The sequence below is a fragment of the Diospyros lotus genome, chromosome 2, assembly GCF_014633365.1.
Source record: "Diospyros lotus cultivar Yz01 chromosome 2, ASM1463336v1, whole genome shotgun sequence".
Taxonomy (NCBI): Eukaryota; Viridiplantae; Streptophyta; class Magnoliopsida; order Ericales; family Ebenaceae; genus Diospyros; species Diospyros lotus.
The window spans coordinates 19,122,456-19,142,224 of record NC_068339.1 but is presented as its reverse complement, the minus strand read 5'-3'; the positions used below and the strand labels follow the sequence as shown (position 1 = coordinate 19,142,224).

The 19,769-nt window shown below is 38.9% G+C and overlaps 1 protein-coding gene across 2 annotated transcripts in view; it reads left to right on the top strand.

Moving 5' to 3' along the window:
* Nucleotides 1-19,769, top strand: part of LOC127795408 (probable pre-mRNA-splicing factor ATP-dependent RNA helicase DEAH9) — a 90,436-nt gene that overhangs the window by 67,262 nt on the left and 3,405 nt on the right. Inside the window, exons 15-22 of one of the 2 annotated variants that reach the window (XR_008021791.1) lie at nucleotides 910-1,000; nucleotides 2,030-2,194; nucleotides 2,331-2,420; nucleotides 2,752-2,823; nucleotides 13,763-13,811; nucleotides 14,686-14,772; nucleotides 16,744-16,797; nucleotides 16,932-17,011. Coding sequence is in view for 1 of the 2 variants with exons in the window: in XM_052327065.1 (XP_052183025.1) it covers nucleotides 910-1,000; nucleotides 2,030-2,194; nucleotides 2,331-2,420; nucleotides 2,752-2,823; nucleotides 13,763-13,861; nucleotides 14,686-14,772; nucleotides 16,744-16,797; nucleotides 16,932-17,011 (738 nt within the window). In the remaining variant the exon portion in view is untranslated. Of the gene's footprint in view, nucleotides 1-909; nucleotides 1,001-2,029; nucleotides 2,195-2,330; nucleotides 2,421-2,751; nucleotides 2,824-13,762; nucleotides 13,862-14,685; nucleotides 14,773-16,743; nucleotides 16,798-16,931; nucleotides 17,012-19,769 lie in introns of those variants that run through there. The other variant, XM_052327065.1, reaches the window with a different exon arrangement.

Sequence of the window (19,769 nt, the reverse complement as noted above, 5' to 3'; positions counted from 1 at the left end):
CTTGGTTGCAGTCAGTGAAGGGAAGCAGTGGTTGGCAGCTCTTGGTCTTCTTCCTGGTCACCGGTGATTGCAGTTTGTCGATTTTCTCTCTTAGAGTGTTAGCAATGGCTGCTTGAAACACTAAGCATTCATACTAAGGAAGAGAGGTTTTAGGGTTTTCTATTGGGCTGAGCTTTTCCTCTTTTTTTATTTTTTTTAAATTATAACTTAAAGATATGAGAGGTGTGCCTCCTACACGCCTCTCACTTCTATTGAGGAGCGCGCCTCAACGGATAGGCACACACCTCGGTAAGGGCACCTCACCGGGGGGTGTCTAAGGCTTAGGGGCTGGCACCCCTTGCGCCTTGCTCCTCAGGCACGCCTTTCACAACTATGATTCTAACCCTCTTAAACCACTAACTAGGGTTATATGAATTCTAGCTCTCTAATTATTGCTAACAGAGAAGAAGATTTTAAAAAAAAAAATCTGCCAACAAACTCTGAGAAAATTAATTGTTGCAACTCAAAGAAATGGAATCATGTTACTTTGGTTCTGTCTCGCTCTAAGTAAACAAATAATGTTCTGCAGTCTTCCATGGTAAACGGGATGTGGGTTTTGTTCAGGAGGGCAAAGTAGTGTCATGAGATTTTAGAGTTCTTTATTGTAGGAGATGAACGAAAAATGCTTTTCTCTATATTCGTATTGCTGCACATTACACCAATATATACAATCTAGATCCTAGGATTATACTCTAGGATATTCTACTTTCCATATTTACATAGATCTAGTTTCTGTAACATTTATATTGGTTCCAGTTCTGTACAATTAATTTTTGAAAAGTTCATCCTGAATATCTTGGTTTTTTTTTTTTTATTTGTTCTGTTTCGTAACAAGGTTTCCTTTTGGTCACCGTTGCTGGCCATATTCAGGCTGTATACTGAAGAATATTTTGTCAAAGAAATGCCTGACGCGGGTATACCAGAGATGCAGAGATCAAATCTTGTCTCTTGTGTGATTCAGGTAGGGAATTTTTTGTTTGTATGCATATCACTTGCTTTCTAACTGAATTTTAAATTGTTCAAGGGTTTGTGATTTCTTAACCTAAAAACCAAATGGACCCAAACTGCCAGTGTGATAAAATTACTTTTTACATGTATTCCTGTTAATATTTTGCATCGTGATCCAGTTTTTCTATGCCAGTGTTTGCTTTTCTAATTATAGTCCTGACCCGTGGATATCTTAACATTTTACTTCTTGTTCCATGTAATGACAAATGCTGATAAGAAATTGTGAAATTTTGCATGTGCATAGAATTCATTTCTTCTAATATCTCATTGACTGTTCTATAACTTCCCTACTTCCCCTTACGCTTGGGGCAGGCTGGGAGGGCTTTTGTTGGATGTGAAGAGAGTTAACAAGAGTTTGGCCAGCTTTAAAATGATTAATATCTATAATTTTGTCTTTTTATTTGGAACATTTTGATTTCTAGAATAATATATTTTTATTTAAATTATATTATGGGTGAGTTAGTGGGGCTGGGCTTGCTGTATCAGTTCTCTTTATTCTTTAAAGTATGGGTTTAATCCATTCACGTAGATGGTGCTTTTATGGCTTTTTTTGCATGTTAGATGATTCTTTGTCAGATAAAGGAAGTGCATACTGTAGTTTCTCATACCGCAGATTTTAATCTATGTTTAAGATGGAATAACGGTGGTTAGATTTTGCGATGTGTCCAAAAATGTCTCATTGCACAAGCAAATGATGCAAAATTCCTTTATTCACAATCCTTACAAAATATTGTCAATTTTTCACATGTCAGGTTAGAATGTGTTTTTTATAAAGAATCTCTTCTACTGTAATAGCATCTGTGCTTCTTCTGACTTCATTTTAGGTTTCCCCTTTTTCCTGATTTTTTTTTTTTTTTTGATTAGGTAAAGAAAGAAACTGATTTTATGTATTGGTAACAATTTATGTCCACTTGAGTATTTTGTCACAAGTAGGAAGCTTTTTGCATTCTGCATATGCTGACTATTTGTTTTGGTACCACAGTTAAAAGCATTAGGCATAGACAATATTTTGGGCTTTGATTGGCCTGCATCCCCATCTCCTGAAGCAATGATCAGAGCACTTGAAGTACTTTATTCTCTTGGAGTCCTTGATGACGATGCAAAACTTATTTCACCAGCTGGATTCCAAGTAGCAGAGATACCCTTAGTATGTTCCTTTATTTTTGAGAGCATATCTCTCAAAATGAACATTACTTGATATCTACTTTCCTATGGAATGCTAAAAGCATGATTAAAGGAATTGTATTATCCTTAATCACTTATTGACAACTTCAATTTTGTAGGACCCAATGATCTCAAAAATGATCTTAGCTTCAAATCAGCTCTGTTGTTCTGAGGAAATCATCACTATTGCTGCTATCCTTTCCATTCAGGTTAATTATTTTCCGATACAGTTGGGTGTTTTTACAATTCTTGTGTTTTGTTTGTGTGTTTTCCGAATGTACTTTGAACTGTTGGGAAATCATGCATTTTATAGTTTTCTCTTAACTATATACCACATTGACAAGTATAATAAGGGTAAAATTGCATTTATAAAATCTACCAGTATCGTCATCGTCATCATCATAAGCTTAATCCCACTAGATGAAGTCAGATCCGTAAATTTTAGCTCTTTGGCCACCTCCTACCAGTTCTGTCATGAGAAAAATTGACAGAACTACTCTGGCTGAGTATATTTGTTATTGCTATAATTGCCTTTGGCAGTCTATCTGGATTTCTGTTAGGGGGCAGCAAAAGGAGCTGGATGAAGCCAAGCTGAGATTTGCTGCTGCTGAGGTTTGATCTTGTTTCCCTCTTAGTTTGCCCAAATTTATCTCAGCAAGATTCACAATTCCATACCGTTCTACTTGAATTCTCTTAGGCCTGTATACTCTGAACTGCAATTGTTGTTATACTTTTTATATATATACACATATCTATAAGAACATATATATTTATGTCTGTGTGGATATCAAATATTAATAATTTCATCAGTAATTATAGAAAGGGAAAATACCTGTATGAGGAGCTTGAATGTTTTCTTGCTCCAAAGCACAGTTCAATTCCTTGTTGGGACACTGGTATGTTTGTTGTTCCTGCCTGAGTTCTTGTATTAGAAGAACCAACCACCAGTATGACTGATTTATTGCCATTTTTTTATATATTTGAGCTTTCTTTACATTTATGATGTCATATTGCATATTACCTGGCTTGGACTGTTTGATATATTGATAATGAAAGGAAAACCCATTTTAGGAACTGTAGTTTTAATATGAAAGATAAATAAAGTATAAAAAAAAAAAAAGAACTGATCAAATGCTCCCTTCATTTGTTTAGCTGGATGATTTTACTTAGTTGACAGATGGATAAGTTAGCATGAATGTACTTTGTTTTTGAAATGAAAAGTTTTAGTTGAAATATGGAAAGACCCAAGATGATCTTGACACGAAAAGGCTAAGTCAGCTAAAGGAAAACCCTTTAGGAACTGTTATTCTGAAATTTATTCATAGAGAAAAGGAAGTACTACTGATCAATGTTTAGTGAAATGATTTAACTACAATGCAAAATGGGTAAGTTACCATGCATGTATTTTGATTTTCATTTGAATAGTTTTGGCATCATTTTCTTTAACTATTACCATAGGTCCATATATGTGATCCCCCAACCCTTTTTGATTATATATTGAGGTTATTAAAATGCTTGGGGTTATATTTTGAATTTATTTTCAGTGGAATTATTGTATCGTGGGTAATTTCTCTATGATGAAGTAAAGCTATTTATCAATTACTGAATATGGAGCAATTGTGGCACTGCCCAAGGGGATAGAGATATGTCACGATGTGACAATGATGCTTACCTTGAATCAGAGAGATTCAAAAGTAGAACGGAGCTAGGGAAGAATGTTGGAGAGGGAAGAAGAGAGAAGAGGGAGAATAGAGAGAGAGAGAGGAGAACGTTGAGGGAGAATAATTGGGAAACTGTTCTATTGATTGTTTTCTACCTCTCCCACAGAACTGGAAGAGCTGATATACTCGCTTGGATGGGTGCGGATGCAGCAGATAGCTCCCCCACCGAGCGGTTACAACCAAATCTTTTGTCCTTTTCCTTGGGCCTTTCACGTGGCCTTTTGATTCTAACAAACTGACAGCATATAATCAAAAAGGAAAAATAAACAAAAATTAAAACAGCATAGTCGTGACAATTCCCCCCCCCCCCCCCCTAAGACTTTTCTTGTCCTCAAGAAAATGCTCAGGAGATTTGCAGCCCTTGGAAAACAATGTAGCAAGCTAGGTAGACTCCCAGGTGTCGCCATTAGTGTCCTTTGGTCCCCATTTTACCAGGACTTTGATGAGAGGAACTCCTTGATTATAAACCACCCTCCTATCCACGATAGATTCTGGTTCTTTCTGCTCGTCTCTCTCTTCCGACAGTAGAGATAACTCTGGGTTGGTCTGTTCGGCCCCAGTAGCCCCCTTTAATAGGGACACATGAAATATCGGGTGTATTTTGGTGCCCTCAAGTAGCTGAAGCTTGTAAGCCACCTTTCCTAGCTTGTCCGTTATCATGAACGGACCAAAATACTTGGGGGTCAATTTATTCACTGGCCTTTAACTGATGGACTTCAAATGCGGGTACCGGAGCCTCAAATATACCTGTTCTCCCACCTCCAACTCTTTGTTGCTTCTCTTCATGTCTGCAAATTGCTTCATTCTATTCCTGGCTGAAGCCAACTCCTGTTTTAATTGTTGCAAGACCTCTCTCCTCTACTGCAGGTATTCCTCCACTGATAATTCCGTAAATGGTCCTCCTATAGCTGGTAATAGCGGGGGTTTATACCCATAAAGTGCCTCAAAGGGGGACATTTTTAGGGAAGTGTGGTATGTGGAATTATACCACCATTGAGCCAAGGCCAGCCACTGATGCTAATGCTTAGGTTGCCTAATACACATGCACTTTAGGTAAGTCTCCAGCACCTGATTGACTCTCTCCGTCTGTCCATCTGTTTGCGAATGGTAGGTTGTCGACATATTGAGTTTAATTCCCATAGATCCCATTAGTTCCCACCATAAATGGCTTGTAAACACCTTGTCATGGTCTGAAATAATGGTGCTTGGCACTCCATACTGAGAGACCACTCTGTCCACAAACACTCTAGCTACTTCCTTGGCTGTGTAAGGGTGAGCTAACCCAATAAATTGAGCAAATTTAGTAAACCGGTCCACCACCACCATCACGCTATCTTTTCCTTCTAACTTGGGCATTCCTTCGACAAAATCCATGGCCACACTAATCCAAGCTCTGTCCGGTATTGGAAGGGGCTGCAATAGACCCAGGTAGGACACATTCTCTAGCTTACACCTCTTATATATGTCACATGCCAGCACAAACTACTTGACATCTCTTCTTACGTTGGGCCAATAGAATATCTGCTTAACCCTAAGGTAGGTGTTTTGGATACCAGAATGCCCATCCATTGGTGATCCATGTAGAGTTTGCAATATTCTCTGTTTGAGGTTCCCTCCATCCCCGATTACAATCTTGCCTTTAAACCTCAGCATTCCATCTAATATGGTGTAGCTGTCAAGCCCACTAGGTTCCACTACTACTTCTTCTAGTATCCTCCTCATCTTTTCATCATTGGCATAGCTGTCAATAACTTCTTGGCACCATTCTGGAACCACAGCAGTGATTGCTGCAGAACTACCTTCCTCTTGGCACCTTGATAATGCATCGGTAGCTACATTTTCCTTGCCTCGCCTACACTATATCGAGTAATCAAGCCCCATCAACTTGGCCATACCCTTTTTTTGTAGCTGAGTGTGTAACTTTTGTTGTAACAAAAACTTAAGGCTTTCATAGTTCGTTTTAATGATGAATCTACCTCCTTCCAAATAGTGCCACCATTTCTCCACAGCCAATAAAACCGCTTGGAACTCCTTCTCGTAAATACTCAACCCCAAATGCCTTGGGCCTAAGGCTTGGCTCAAAAATGCCAATGGTCTGCCTTTCTGAACTAATACTGCCCCGATGCCAACCCCACAAGCGTCCGTTTCCAATATGAATGATTCACTGAAATCTAGCAATCCTAAGGTTGGGACTACACTCATTGCTTCCTTTAGTTTCTAAAAGGCTTCTTCGGCTTTCTCTCCCCACTTGAAGTTCCCTTTCTTCAAGAGTTCCGTCAATGGCCTGCTCATCACCACATATCCCTTTACAAACCTCCTATAATAGCCGGATAACCCAAGGAACCCTCTCAATGCTTTCAAGGTTGTGGGCTTAGGCCAGTTAACCGTGGCTTCTATCTTCTTGGGATCTGTTTTGACCCCCTCTCCAGATATCAAGTGACCTAAATATTCCACCTGTTCATAGCTAATGGAGCACTTAGATCTTTTGATGAAAAGCTGGTTGGATCGAAGGACCTCTAGGGTAGTTCTCAAGTGTTTCAAATGCTAGTCCAAGGTTAGGCTATAAATAAGAATGTCATCAAAGAATACTAGTATAAATTTTCGCAAGGTTCAAATATTCAATTCATGAGTGATTGGAAAGTGGTCGGGGCATTAGTGAGCCCGAAGGGCGTCACAAGGAACTCAAAGTGTCCGTGGTGGGTCCTAAAGGCAGTTTTATGGACATCTTTTGACTTCATTTTAATCTGGTGGTAACCTGACCGAAGGTCCAGCTTGGAAAAGATTGTGGCGTTGTTCAATTCATCCATTAGATCTTCTACTAGGGGTATAGGGAATTTATCTTTTATGGTTATAATGTTTAGTTGGCAGTAGTCCACACAAAATCGCCAAGAACCATCCTTCTTAACTAGGAGCACTGGTGAGGCGAATGGGGAATGGCTAGGCCTAATGAACGACTGGTTCAGTATTTCCCTGACCATTTTTTCAATTTCTGACTTCTGGGTGGGTGAATACCTATAGGCTCTGATGTTTACATGTTCAGAATTAGGCTTAAGGTTGATGGAATGGTCAAGGTTACGGGTGGGTGGTAGGGTTTTAGGCTCAACAAAGAGGTCCCCAAATTCCAACAGCAATTTATCAATAAGGTGCTGAGAGTATACCTAGCCATTCCTTCCTTGAGGATTGCTAGTTGACAGGTTGAGCTCCCTCATCACCTCCTTTTCCAGACCTTCTTCTGTAGCTACAATCAAGAACAGCTGAGTAAGCTTACTCCAGTTGTTCCTAAGGACTTTGTGCAACCTCTTCCCGGTTATCATCTCACAAGTTCCAGTTTCTCTTCTCCCTTTTAGTGTCATCCTTTTCCCTCCTTTATCAAATGAAACCTCCATTCGATTGAAGGCAAAACTTATGGGCCTCACCCCTTTCATCCAATCAACCCCAAGGATCACATCACAACCACCCAATTGCAACAACCTAAGATCCGCCTCAAACCCTTCTCCTTGGATATCCCACTTAAACCCTTAACAAGCTGAGTTGCTTAGTACATTGCCCCCATTAGCCACTTTCACACTCAATGGATGAGTGTTAGAGAGTGGGCACTTCAAGTTTCTGGTCGTATCTTCATCAAGGAAGTTGTGGGTGTTTCCGCTATCTATCAGAATTAACAAGCTCTTATCATTCACCTTACCTTCTACTTTGATTATCTTATTGTTGGTCACCCCTTTTAGTGCGTGGAGTGATATCTCCCCATTGTCCTCACCTCCAGAATTCTCATATTCATCGATTTCATCTCCTTCTTCCGCTCTTACCTCCCTTGAACTGCCCTCTAGAAGCAGAATTTCTCTCCTACATTGGTGTCCTAGAAAGTACTTATCCCCACATCTGAAGCACAGTCCGGATTGTCTCCTTTGGTTAATGTTTCGTTCAGTTGATTAAGGTATCCCCTGTGGCCTGACCACGGAGTTACCCCCTGTCCACTTACGACTCACTCCTCTGCCGCCAGAGTGGAACGCCCCCCCCCCCCCCCCGGTCATAGCTTTAGTTTGTTGCCTCTGTTTTTTCATCAGTGCTTCCAAAACCATTTCTTGTAACCTAGCACTTTCCACTGCTTGTTCTACCATTCTAGGCCTGATCATCTTGACCATTGGTCTCAAATCATCACTTAGGTCACTCAGGAAGCTGGACACAAAGTAGGCCTCCGATAGGTGTGGGTCTTGGTGTAACGCCCCGCTCCCACTTACGGGTGTTACTCGTGAACAATTACTCAAATTGTCCACCTGCCCGGCCTTTGGTGAAGGGCGGACCATGTTTCAAGAAGAAACGCTTTAGGTGGGAACTAGGCTCGTCCTTCCCTTCACTTAAACCCAGGATTCCCTAGCATTATTGGGCTTCAACCACATCGCATTCGGTTGAAAAGAAAACTCGTTAAGACGCCCAACCGCAATTTCCTCAATTATTTCAATTCTTTTCCCATTCAAGAATTTTTTTTTTTTTTTCCAGGCTCCATAAAATCACCCTTCAAATCAATCCATTGATTGATTACCAAATTTGGAGGAAAAACTCAAATTTTCAATTTTCCAAAATTTCGGCATTTTCTCCAAAAATGCCCTGAAAAATCCATTTATTTTGAAAATTCCTCCGGGGCCCAAAATCAATTTAGAAATGCCCCTTAATTTCCCAAAATTCTAAATTTTTAAAAAAAAATTGGCCAGCGGGGCCCGCTGGCACGCGCGGGCCCCGCTGGGCACTGGCCACGCGGGCTGGCCGCGCGCGCGGCCGCTGCCGCCCGCCCCCGCGCGACGCCCTGCCTGCGCGCGAGGGGTTGCTGCTTGCTGCCCCTTTCACTTCTCTTTTTTTTTTTTTTTTTTTTTTTCTTTGGGCTTTTAAAACCCATAATTTCCAGAAAAATAAACACCCTCAATTTGCCTCAAATCCTTCACTTATCTCCTTCCAAAGCCTCATTTCATAAATAAAATCCCTCTTATTTTATTTATTACAATATACTTCAACATCTCAAAAAAAAAATAAAACTTCACCAAAGCTTAGGCTTCAACATGCCATAGGCCATAATCCAATACCTCATTTCTAAATGGAAACATACATTCCCAAAATATAAAATACACACATGCTCTTGGGCTTTAACAAGCCATCACCATACAAATAAAATTACATCTCATAAATTAAACATAACAAGATAGGTTTCCATAAGCCATAACATGCACTTGAATCTTCTTTCCATTCTTCCACATGCCATTCTACCATTTCCTTTACTTTACCATGCTTTCACAACCTACATATGAGGGTAAAAACCTCATGAGCTATTAAGCTCAATAAGGGTGCAATGCCAAATAAATATGAACATAACAAGTTATATGATGCCAAATGCATGCAAGTGTGGCTAGGTTTCTTTGCCCTCACAACCCTCCAAGGTTAGAGGCATCAACCCACCATTTCAACCATGTTCTCAAACTAACCTATGGCCATAAGTCTCATGAACATAAAAGAACATGCCAAATGCAACATATACATTTATGAAACATATTTAAAGCCCATTGCAAGGCCACCCTCCTATGGGGTCATCCCTTACCTCTTCTTGAATAATTAAATCTTCACTTCAAGAGAGCTTCCAACATCACTTTCTCCCACCTAAAAGGGCATTTCAACAAGCCACTTAATTTTTGCATACAAGCACACCAAAAATAAAGAGGAGAAAGAATACTTGCCTTGATTTTCTTCATCATCTTCTTTCTTTCTTCACTTTTCCCTCCATGGAGACTTCTTTCTCTTTCTTTCTTTTCTTCCCTCTTCATTTCTACAAATGGCCAAAAGGGAGACAAGTCTCCCACACTTGCCTTTTTATACTAGATTTCCATATTTCAAGAATAAATCCTAGCCATTGGATTTATTTGGTGAGAATAAATCCTCACCCTCCAAACTAACACAATCCATGGCATTAAGTCTTGCTTAAAATCCACCATTGGATCTTTTCTCACTTTACAAGACAAAATCTTAGCCATCCCAAGGAAACACAATCCATGTGCTTTGCTAGGTTTTAATCCTAGCCTTTGATTAAATTTGGAGATTAAATCTCCACCTTCCAATCATCTCTTCTTAAAAATCTCTCCACCCATTTGGCAATCCATGCCAACTTCTAAGATTTAATGGTGGCCCTTTGATCACTTTCCAAATTCAAGAATTAATCTCATCCCTTGAATTTATATTTCTTTTCCATTTAAATTTAATGGGACTAATTTCCACCATCACATGAGAGACCACTTGAAAGACATAAATGCTTTTCTTCTCATTTAAATAAATCCCACAATTTTCCAAGCATTAATGGGTGACCATTTTCCCATTTTTCATTAGATTTATTTAATTCACCATAATTTCAAGCATTAATGGTGACCATTTACTTTTCTTTTGGATTTTTCTTTTAATCCAACACCATTATGCTTCTCATTAAATGCTTGAAAGACCAATTAGCATTTCTTTTTGCATTTAATTAAATCCTTCTCCAACTCATAAATCCACATATATAATTTCTCTCAAATTTCCAAGATTATGCCAAGTGTCACTCTAAGACACAAACTTCGCTTCCAATTCTTTATCTTGGTCATCCATGTGGCATTACCACATTAATTCACTAACTTAGGGAAAATTTAATTATTCTCCTCAAATAATTTAATATCCACCATTTTCCCTATTTCCAAAATTAATTCCTTCATGGAATCACTCCAAAATTCCCAAATACCATTTGTGAATTTATTAATCCCACATATATCCTCATAAATACCAAATTGGGATTTTTATTCACTTACACACCTAATTCCACATAGGAATTATTTTTAATTTATCAAAATACCCTTTTATTGGATTTCTCTTTCCAAATTACCAAAATACCCTTTTCATGGGCATTCTCAATCTCAAGGATCCATCTCCTTCTCAAGGGCATTTTTGGAAGTTTACTTACTTCCTTTCCTATTCTCTTAACACCGGTTACACCGGGTGTTACACTTGGCTGCTCATAAGAGACCTGAGCTCTTCAAATCTCTTCAAGTAGGTTTTTAGCTCTCCCACCTACCTTAGTTTGTTAAATTCTTCAACAATGTCTGACATACTTCTTTTCCCGAACCTTTCACATAGTTTTTCAGTGAACTCACCCCACGTAGGTTGACCCCTCACGCTGGTCCAACCCTAGTACCAAGCATCGACTACATCCCCAAAATAAGTAGCTGATAGGGACACCCGTCTACCCTCTGGTATGTCATACCATTCAAACATTCTCTCGCATTTCCTCACCCACCAGCGAAGGTTGTCCCCCTCAAAAACGGGTATCTCCATCCGAGGCATGGAAAACCCCGTTTGTTGGCATTGTCCATGCTCTCCACAATCCCTATCCTGCATTATCCCTACTTCATCATCCTGGCCACTCCCCACATCAGGAGTTACAGGCCTAATATGACCTCTGTCGTGTCATAACAGTGGTTCGGTTCTATCTCGAGGAGGGAATTCGGGGGGCCATACTAATTGTGTTTTGACGTGTGAACATCAACATAAACTGTTGAAGTTGGTTACCCAGCTCTTCCCTCATTTGCGTCATCTCTTCGCGCATTTGAACCAACGTACCATCCAACTTCTGATCGATCACCATGATCGCTTCGTGGTTACGACCATTTCCTAGTTCAAACTGGTCGACTCGCCTCTGGACTTTGGACATGGATGAGCTGACTTGTTATAGCTGAGTCTCCATGTTTTTCATGCGAGTTTCTTCCGCCATGAGTTAGCAACAATCCGGGTCAGGGTCGAGCTCTGATACCAAATTGTCACGATGTGACAATGATGCTTACCTTGAATCAGAGAGATTCAAGAGTAGAACAGAGCTAGGGAAGAATGTTGAGAGGGAAGAAGAGAGAAGAGGGAGAATAGAGAGAGAGAGAAGAGAACGTTGAGGGAGAATAATTGGGAAACTGTTCTATTGATTGTTTTCTGCCTCTCCCACAAAACTGGAAGAGCTGATATACTCGCTTGGGTGGGTGCGGATGCAGCAGATAGCTCCCCCACCGAGCGGTTACAACCAAATCTTTTGTCCTTTTCCTAGGGCCTTTCACGTGGCCTTTTGATTTTAACAAACTGATAGTTGGAAATTGAAATACAACACTAATAGCAATGCAACAAGAATCCTAACAGCAAGCAATAAGGAAAAATAAACAAAAATTAAAATAGCATAGTCATGACAAAATAGCCAATTATGGGCCGATGGAGTCACTGGAAACAATATTTTGAGAATATGGATAGGGTTATTTGGGAGATGTGGATCTAGAGTGGCTTGGGAATTTAATGAAGTTGTTACTCAGGTTAAAATTTCGGACTAGGGGCGAAACTGTATTTTGACCCCAAACAGGCTAAATTTACAAACAATGTAATGTCAAGGTGAAATTTGACACCAAGTTAGTGGGAAATGATGTTTGTGAATAATGGAGTTGAGTATAGGAGGTTTTGGACATGGGAAGGTTAACAAAACCCTAATTGGGGTGCCAGAACCAGGAAACCAGTTTCAGCAGCCCGAAACCCTAGCAAATGGCCTGCAAATGATGCTAAATTTGACATGTGAGCTTTTCAGGAAAAGCAGCGCCAGTGGTGCAATCAGATTTAAATTTTAAAGATGTTGAAAAATAAGGAAATGTGTACTTATTATGAGGTAAGCAATTATGGACAGAATGTGTGAAATTCTGTATCCAAAATTCAGCCAAACACCTAGGTCAAGTGTCATGAAGATATAGGAATTTTTGGGATGGAAGTTTGTTATGGTTTTAACTTTTAATAGAAATGGGATAATTTGTTAGGCAAACCCAGAAAAGAGTACAAAATGATACCTTTACCATTTATAGCGAGTTCTTCTACCTGAGATTTACCCCCCAAAAAAAACCTGGAGCACTAAAGGGATCTAGGGCTTGTTTAAAAAGAAGGAAATGGTGGTTGGACTTAATTCCAGTTTTGGCTTGAAAATAAAAAGGAATTGGACTAAAAATATGGAAAGCTTCATAAGCAATTGTATGAAGGTGCAAAAGGGAGCACCAAGGGGTGCCCAGCAGTCATCGGAGAAGTCTTCAGTTAATGAGCCTTTATACCAAAATGGTAATGAATTCACATTATAAATAAAAGGAAATTAGTCATAAATCCATCAAAAATAGGTGTCTTAATGTGTGCCCTTGGATGGAAATAAAGTGTGCAACAAATAACAATTAAAAATATAATATTAAATAAGAAATAAATAATAAAAATTACCAGAAACTAAATAATAGTGGCTCTCGAGGGGACAGATCATCTCAATATGCATGCTTGTAAAAATTTAATACAGGTGTTTTAAATATAAATCATGTACTGTTGTGCATTTAAATGCTTAATGTTCTGCTTTGCAAGTTTTTTCCACACTTGAGTTCTAAAATTGCATAAGTGGTGATACTGGTCATGTTATCCAGAACTAGTTTGAACTTTATTTTAATCGTAGTTATGGTTCATCTGTTCACATAGAAAGCAAGCCCAATCAGATTGTTGCTTGTTATTGAATTTACTTGATGTTATGATTTACTATTTTTATCATCTGTTCCTATTTGAAATAGAACCTTGTATTTTGTGTTACAAATTAATAGTCTTTCTTTATAGGATTCAGTATGTTTAAGATGTATATTGATAACTAGGATTTGGTGCGTGATATGCCTTAATGTACCAAAAGGAATTCTGGGGAGTGGCTGTGCATGTATTTTAGATTTACCTTATGCCTGCACATTAAGTATACATGTGTTGTATCATTTATTTTTTTCCATACTTTGCAGGGTGATCATGTGACCTTCCTAAATGTTTACAGAGGTTTTCTTCAATCTGGTAAATCTTCGAAATGGTGCAATAGAAACTTTGTTAACTACCAAGCCATGGTGGGTATCTTTTTGATTGGTTTATTTTATATAAAGCGCATGTACATATTCTACATTAAAAATTGCAAACCTTTTCAATCTGAAAGTTGAAATGTACATATTTTGTTTTGATAGATGATCCACTAAACATGGAAATAGAAGCAAGATGCTGTATAGGGAAAAAGATCAAGCCTTCTCCAAAACTCTGAAGTTACCTTTAAAATCTACAGGAAGAAGAACCTAATCTAACAGGAATCTGTTATTTATTCCAAAAACTAAAAGAGTGAGCGTGATCCCCTTCAATTTGCGAACCAAAATCTAGCATCCCAAAAGTGCATCTACTGTCTACACCTTTTCCATCAAATAGCCAAATTGTGGAAGGATGTGATGCCATGCAGAATTTATACACTCTTTGCCCACACATGAAGATCACAGTTTTAGATGGCATGAATTCTCTGCACCTAGAATAGGGAATATTGTTTCATGTCTCTAGTTTTCTTAAATAAGAAATGATCAACCATTTTCTCTGTCTTCACATTCAATGTCAACTCTTAGCACTTGAATACACTTCCATAGCTGTGGATGCGGTAGACCATATTAAATAGTAGACTTCAAAGAAGTTTATCATTTGACATTCCAATTGCTTTTCCTGAGAACTTAAAACCCTCTGACCCAAAAAGCCCTGAACAGAAACACATCACAAAATTTGGCCGCTCTTTTGCAGCCACACCCAAGTATACCCTCTCTACTCCTCTGGGACGACAGATAGCTGAACTTTGTTTTTCTTTTACATGGCCAATACTTTCTTGGATATCATACACGTTTTTTGTTTATTTCATGTGCAGAAAAAGGTTGTTGAAATTAGAGAACAGCTCAGAAGAATAGCACAACGAATTGGTATAGTCTTAAAATCTTGTGAAAGTGATATGCAGGTAATGTGGCCTAAAAATCCAAACAGTCAAGGTTTTTACTATCTACTTTGTTTAGAAATGTCTTGAATGTGCATTATATATATTTTTTTCCAGTTTTGATATGTATAATATTTTGCACTCAATCCTCATCCTGTGGTAAATCTGATATTTTACTTGTGCCATGTGAAAATATTTAAGATTCAACCCAGCATAGGGTGACTATTGGTTTTTTTGTCACTGTAGTTCTTCTCACTTTGATCTTAAACATAGGAAGCATGTATATTTCAATTGCTTTTGAGAAGAAAGAGGTCATAACGTGATTTTTTTTTCTTTTTTTTGGTATGTTATAATATAAACAGTAACTGTCTGATAGGTGAGTTCTTTGTTAAGAAAAGCATGAGCTGATAGGGAGAGGGGGGGGGGGGGGGGGATTTGTGTGTGGTTTTCTTTTGATGATGGGCTTGACTTTGACCATGATGTAGGCTGTATATTATCTAGCACCTCAAATCTGATTTCTTCCCCAACTCAAGATAGTTATATAAAAAGTTCAAATTGTGTAACTTTTATAGGGCTTATTGCATAAAAGCGATCTTTTACACAATTATTCTCCATATGCGAGTTTGTTAAATATTGTATCACATGGCAAATGGTTCCACAATTGTCCATGTTGATATAATGACCTATACCTAACTTGGTTATAACTCCAGATAGACCTCAAAAGAGGTGTTTGGTACAAGCATGAGCAGCTAGGATTACCATCTTCAAGGTTAATATCACAGTCACATGTCTTGATATTTCATTTGTTATGAGTGTGGCTTAACAGTCACGTCTTGATATTTCATTTGTTATGAGTGTGGTAAGCCAATTTTTGGATTCACCTTGTAACAGTCACTCGGATGCAGTGATTCGTATTCTTCGGTATATTAAGGCTGCCCTCAGTCAAGGTGTATTGTTTTAGAAGCTTGGACATAGTCAGATTGCGGGATATACGGATGTTGATCGGGCAAGATCACCTAGTGACAAGTAATCCACATCTAAATAATGTGTATTTGTTGGTGAAAACTTAGTCTCTTGAAAAAGTAAGAAACAAACTGTTGTCACCAGGTCTAGTGCTGAAGCTAAATATAGGGCAATGGCCGTAACAATATATGAGTTAATGTGGCTGAAATAATTAATTGAGAAGTTAGGAGTTACTTAGGTCAAGTCTATGCAATTGATTTATGACAATTAGGCTGCAATGCATATTGCTTATAATCCTGTTTTTCATGAGATAGTCAAGCACATTGAAATTGATTGTCACTTTGTTAGAAAAAATGTGCTCTCTGGGAATGTAGTTACAATATATGTGGGTTCCAAACGATCAGTTGGTTGATTTACTCACTAAGTCATTTAGAGGGTCTTGTGTGAATTACATTTTTACCAAGCTATGCATGCTCAATACATATACTCTAGCTTGAGGGGAAGTGTTAAATAAGATAAGGGGTATTAGTGTAATTAACGTAAAATACTTGTGTGTGTGTGTGTATTCTCTTGTATTATACATTTTGATATATGCACATTATTTTATTCACATATGTGTGAGAATATAATCTGAGAATATAATAATATTACATGAATATATGAAAATATAATTATATATATGATTATATATGGTTAAATGGGCAATTTGATCATTTATCATTAATACTAAGTAATATCTTATTCACATTTTCGCATACCAAACATGGCATAGTTATAACCTCATATAAAACCTCTTTTACCAAATGTGGAATAGTAATATTTAGTCCCATCACTATTTTATCTCATCTTTTAACTTTTTCCCATCACTATTTTGTCTATATGCCAAACGACCCTTAAGGTTATTAGTACATTTTTTGGTGGATGCATCATAAAATGGGAACATCTATGTGTCATCTATGCAAAGTGCTGAGCTCTTCTTTTAACACTCTTAAAGGATGTGATGTTGGGTAACATATATTTTACATTTTGCAGGTGCTAAGAAAGGCAGTAACTGCTGGATTTTTTGCTAATGCTTGCCATTTAGAAGTGAGTATGAAAATCTGACCCAAGTATCTTGGCTTTTCATATGGGATAATTTCAATTGTCTAAAGATGTTTCTTATAGAAAATTTGCTCCACATAGTTCCCTCATGAATTTTTGTTGAGTGTGTTTTTCAATAGGCATTCAGCCACAACGGGATGTACAAGACTGTTAGAACTTCTCAAGAAGTTTTTATTCACCCCTCGTCTGTCTTATTCAGGTTGGTCAATTTACCTAATTCAGTATATAATTATCCCATTATTTGCCTTCTAAGGAAAATTTAGTTTATATGATTTTTCCAAGATTAAGAGACCAAGGCAACTAAAATGGAAAGTGCATATGGTGTTCTATGTGATAGTAAATTTTCATTCAAGCTAAAATGAAACTTGGTAAATTTCACAAACCACCTTTGAGATTTGCATAAATTGCACCGACTACCCCTATGTTTTTGAAAATGTCACTTACTTCTCTTGAGGTTAACTACTGTGCAACACATAATCCCCTGTTGTTAACTAACGACAATTAAATTTTTCAAAATTTCTAAAATACCCTTTTGTTAATCTTTTACCCAAAAAAAAAAAATCAAGTGGTGGCGTGAGGCTATTGTTGGCTACCACCATCAAGAACCTAGATTAGAGCTAGGTTTGTTTGTTGTTCCTTCAAAGGCTTCGAACGAAAACCAATCTGGGGCCTTCGAACGAAACAAAATCGAAATCTGGGTTCAGAGGGAGAGAGAGAGAGAGAAAAAGACAGAAAGACAAAGAGAAAGATTGTCACCATCGATTCTACAATATTAGAGAGAGAGAGATGTCGAAATCTTGATTGGGGTTCTTTTGTAGCACAATTGTAGATTGAACCATGCAACAACATATCGAAGAGAGATACCTACCTGTAGTGAGAAGATTAATAGAGAAGAGAATAAGAAGACTAGAGTGGCTGCCGAAGGGCTTTCGCCCAACTTTAGAGTGGTTGACAGCGGCATTCTTCGGTGAAAGAAACAAAAAGGGAGAGGAAAGAAAAGGGACAAGAGAGGAGAGAGAAAGATGTGATAATTTCTAAATAAGGGAAAAATGGTCAATTTGCCTAATTTGTTAATCCCAAGGGAGGTTTGGGTCAATTCCAAGAATACCTATGTAGTTGGTTGTCATGACCCAAGAATCTATAGAGCGCAATATAGTAATAGGTTAATAATAGTTGTTAGAAGATATTTTAGATATTTTAGCAAGTGGTTAGTAGCACATGGGAGCATGTGCTAGGCTGTTAGAAGGCAAATAGGCCTATAAAAGGTTGCTATAATGGTTTGTTTCCTTATCCAGAATTAATGAATTGAATACTATTTTCTCTCTAATATTCCACTCTTTCTCTCTCGTTCTTCTTCCTCTTTCTTCTATTCTTCTATTTCTCCCTCTCTTTCTCTTAATATCTCTCCCTCCTTCTATTGATTTCCCCCCTCCTTCAATCTGATTTTCTTCCCCATTTCCCCTTTTAACCTATCACAAACCCTAGGTTAGTGACAATTGGTATCAGAGCAGTCAATCCTTGGCTGTAGGTTTGATTTCAGTGGACGAGACCGGTGAAATAAATTTCAGTGATTGAGCTCCAGATCGAGGAGGCCTCAAGGCGACTACTGTGAGGTGAGCGATTGTTGGTGATTGAGGCAGCTGGTCTTGAGACGATCCAAGTGGTCCAATGAATCCAACGGAATCGGAAGTCCTAAAGCTGGTTGATCGCGATTGGTGAGGGAGTCCGTCAAATGCGTTCTTGGAAACTCGGGCCTGTCGTTTGCGCATCGTCTGGCGAATTCAAGTAGCAGTGTCGGTGGGGAGTCAAGTTGCTTAAGGCGAGGACGAGACTCACTTCAAAGACGACTTTGAAGGACGATAGCGGAGCCGACATCGGCCATCCAGGCAAGCTTAGGGAGCGACAGCAGCGGTGCAGGTTGGTCGGACGACTGGAGTGCATGGCTAGAGAGTGACGCGAATGGCTAGGAGGTCGCGATTTGGACGTGGGAGTGTTGCGATGCAATGGGTTGGACTCGGGGGTGTCTCGATATAGCGAGTGTTGCGATTTGGACTCGGGAGTGGGTGTAGCTATTGAACTAACAGTGAGTTCTGGTGATTTTGGAATCAAAGGCGATTGCAAGTGGGTTGGGAGCCTTGGACGGTGATTGGGTTGAGAAGAACCGCCATTAATTTCTAGGGCAACTAGGCTAATTTGATCCGACAGTGCCTTCGGTGAGCAAGGAAGGCTGTCGATTAAGAATCAGCTGCAAGTGGAGAAGCCGAGCAAAGTAATTTTGGCTGGGAATTGAAGACGACACAAGCCAGGAGAGTGCCAACGGTGATACTGGTTCTTGGTGGCTCTAAAGGTGGCGGAATAGGTCTTGGATCTCGGCTAAGAATCCCAGCAATTTTAGTAACTGATTCCAGCAAGCTCGTAGCAGCTGGGAGTGTAGTTTTGAAGGCATTCCTAAGCCGATGAACCTCAACCATTGAGTGACAGAAGCGTGACAGAACAATGGAAGTGTGGTGAACCTTGTTGAAGAACCAAGCAGTGGATTTTCCGTGTTTGAGATTTAAGTCGGAAGGAAACAAGGTTGTTCAGAAATTAACAGCAAGCAGTCCAGGCTGTCTAGGGTGCATTCACATCGATTATTGGCTGTGATCTCTATTCAGAATTTGAAGGAGACTCCTAGAGCAGTTCGGTGATTCTCAATTGCTGCGATTTCGATTGTAATTTTCGGCTGACAGTTAAGACGGTTTAGAGGACTCTTGAAGGCCGATCAAGTCACTGTAAGTGTGCAATTTTTTTTGTTGTTACAATAAACTTGGTCTTGAAGCATAACGGTGGCTGCAATTGCCACTTATTGGATCAATTTTAGAGGTGATTGGGTGAGGCAATTACAGAAGGAAATTAGGATGGAAGGAGCTGTTGTTTCTTGGCCTATTGCTTTTCCAGCCAGTGAGATTTCAGCCAGG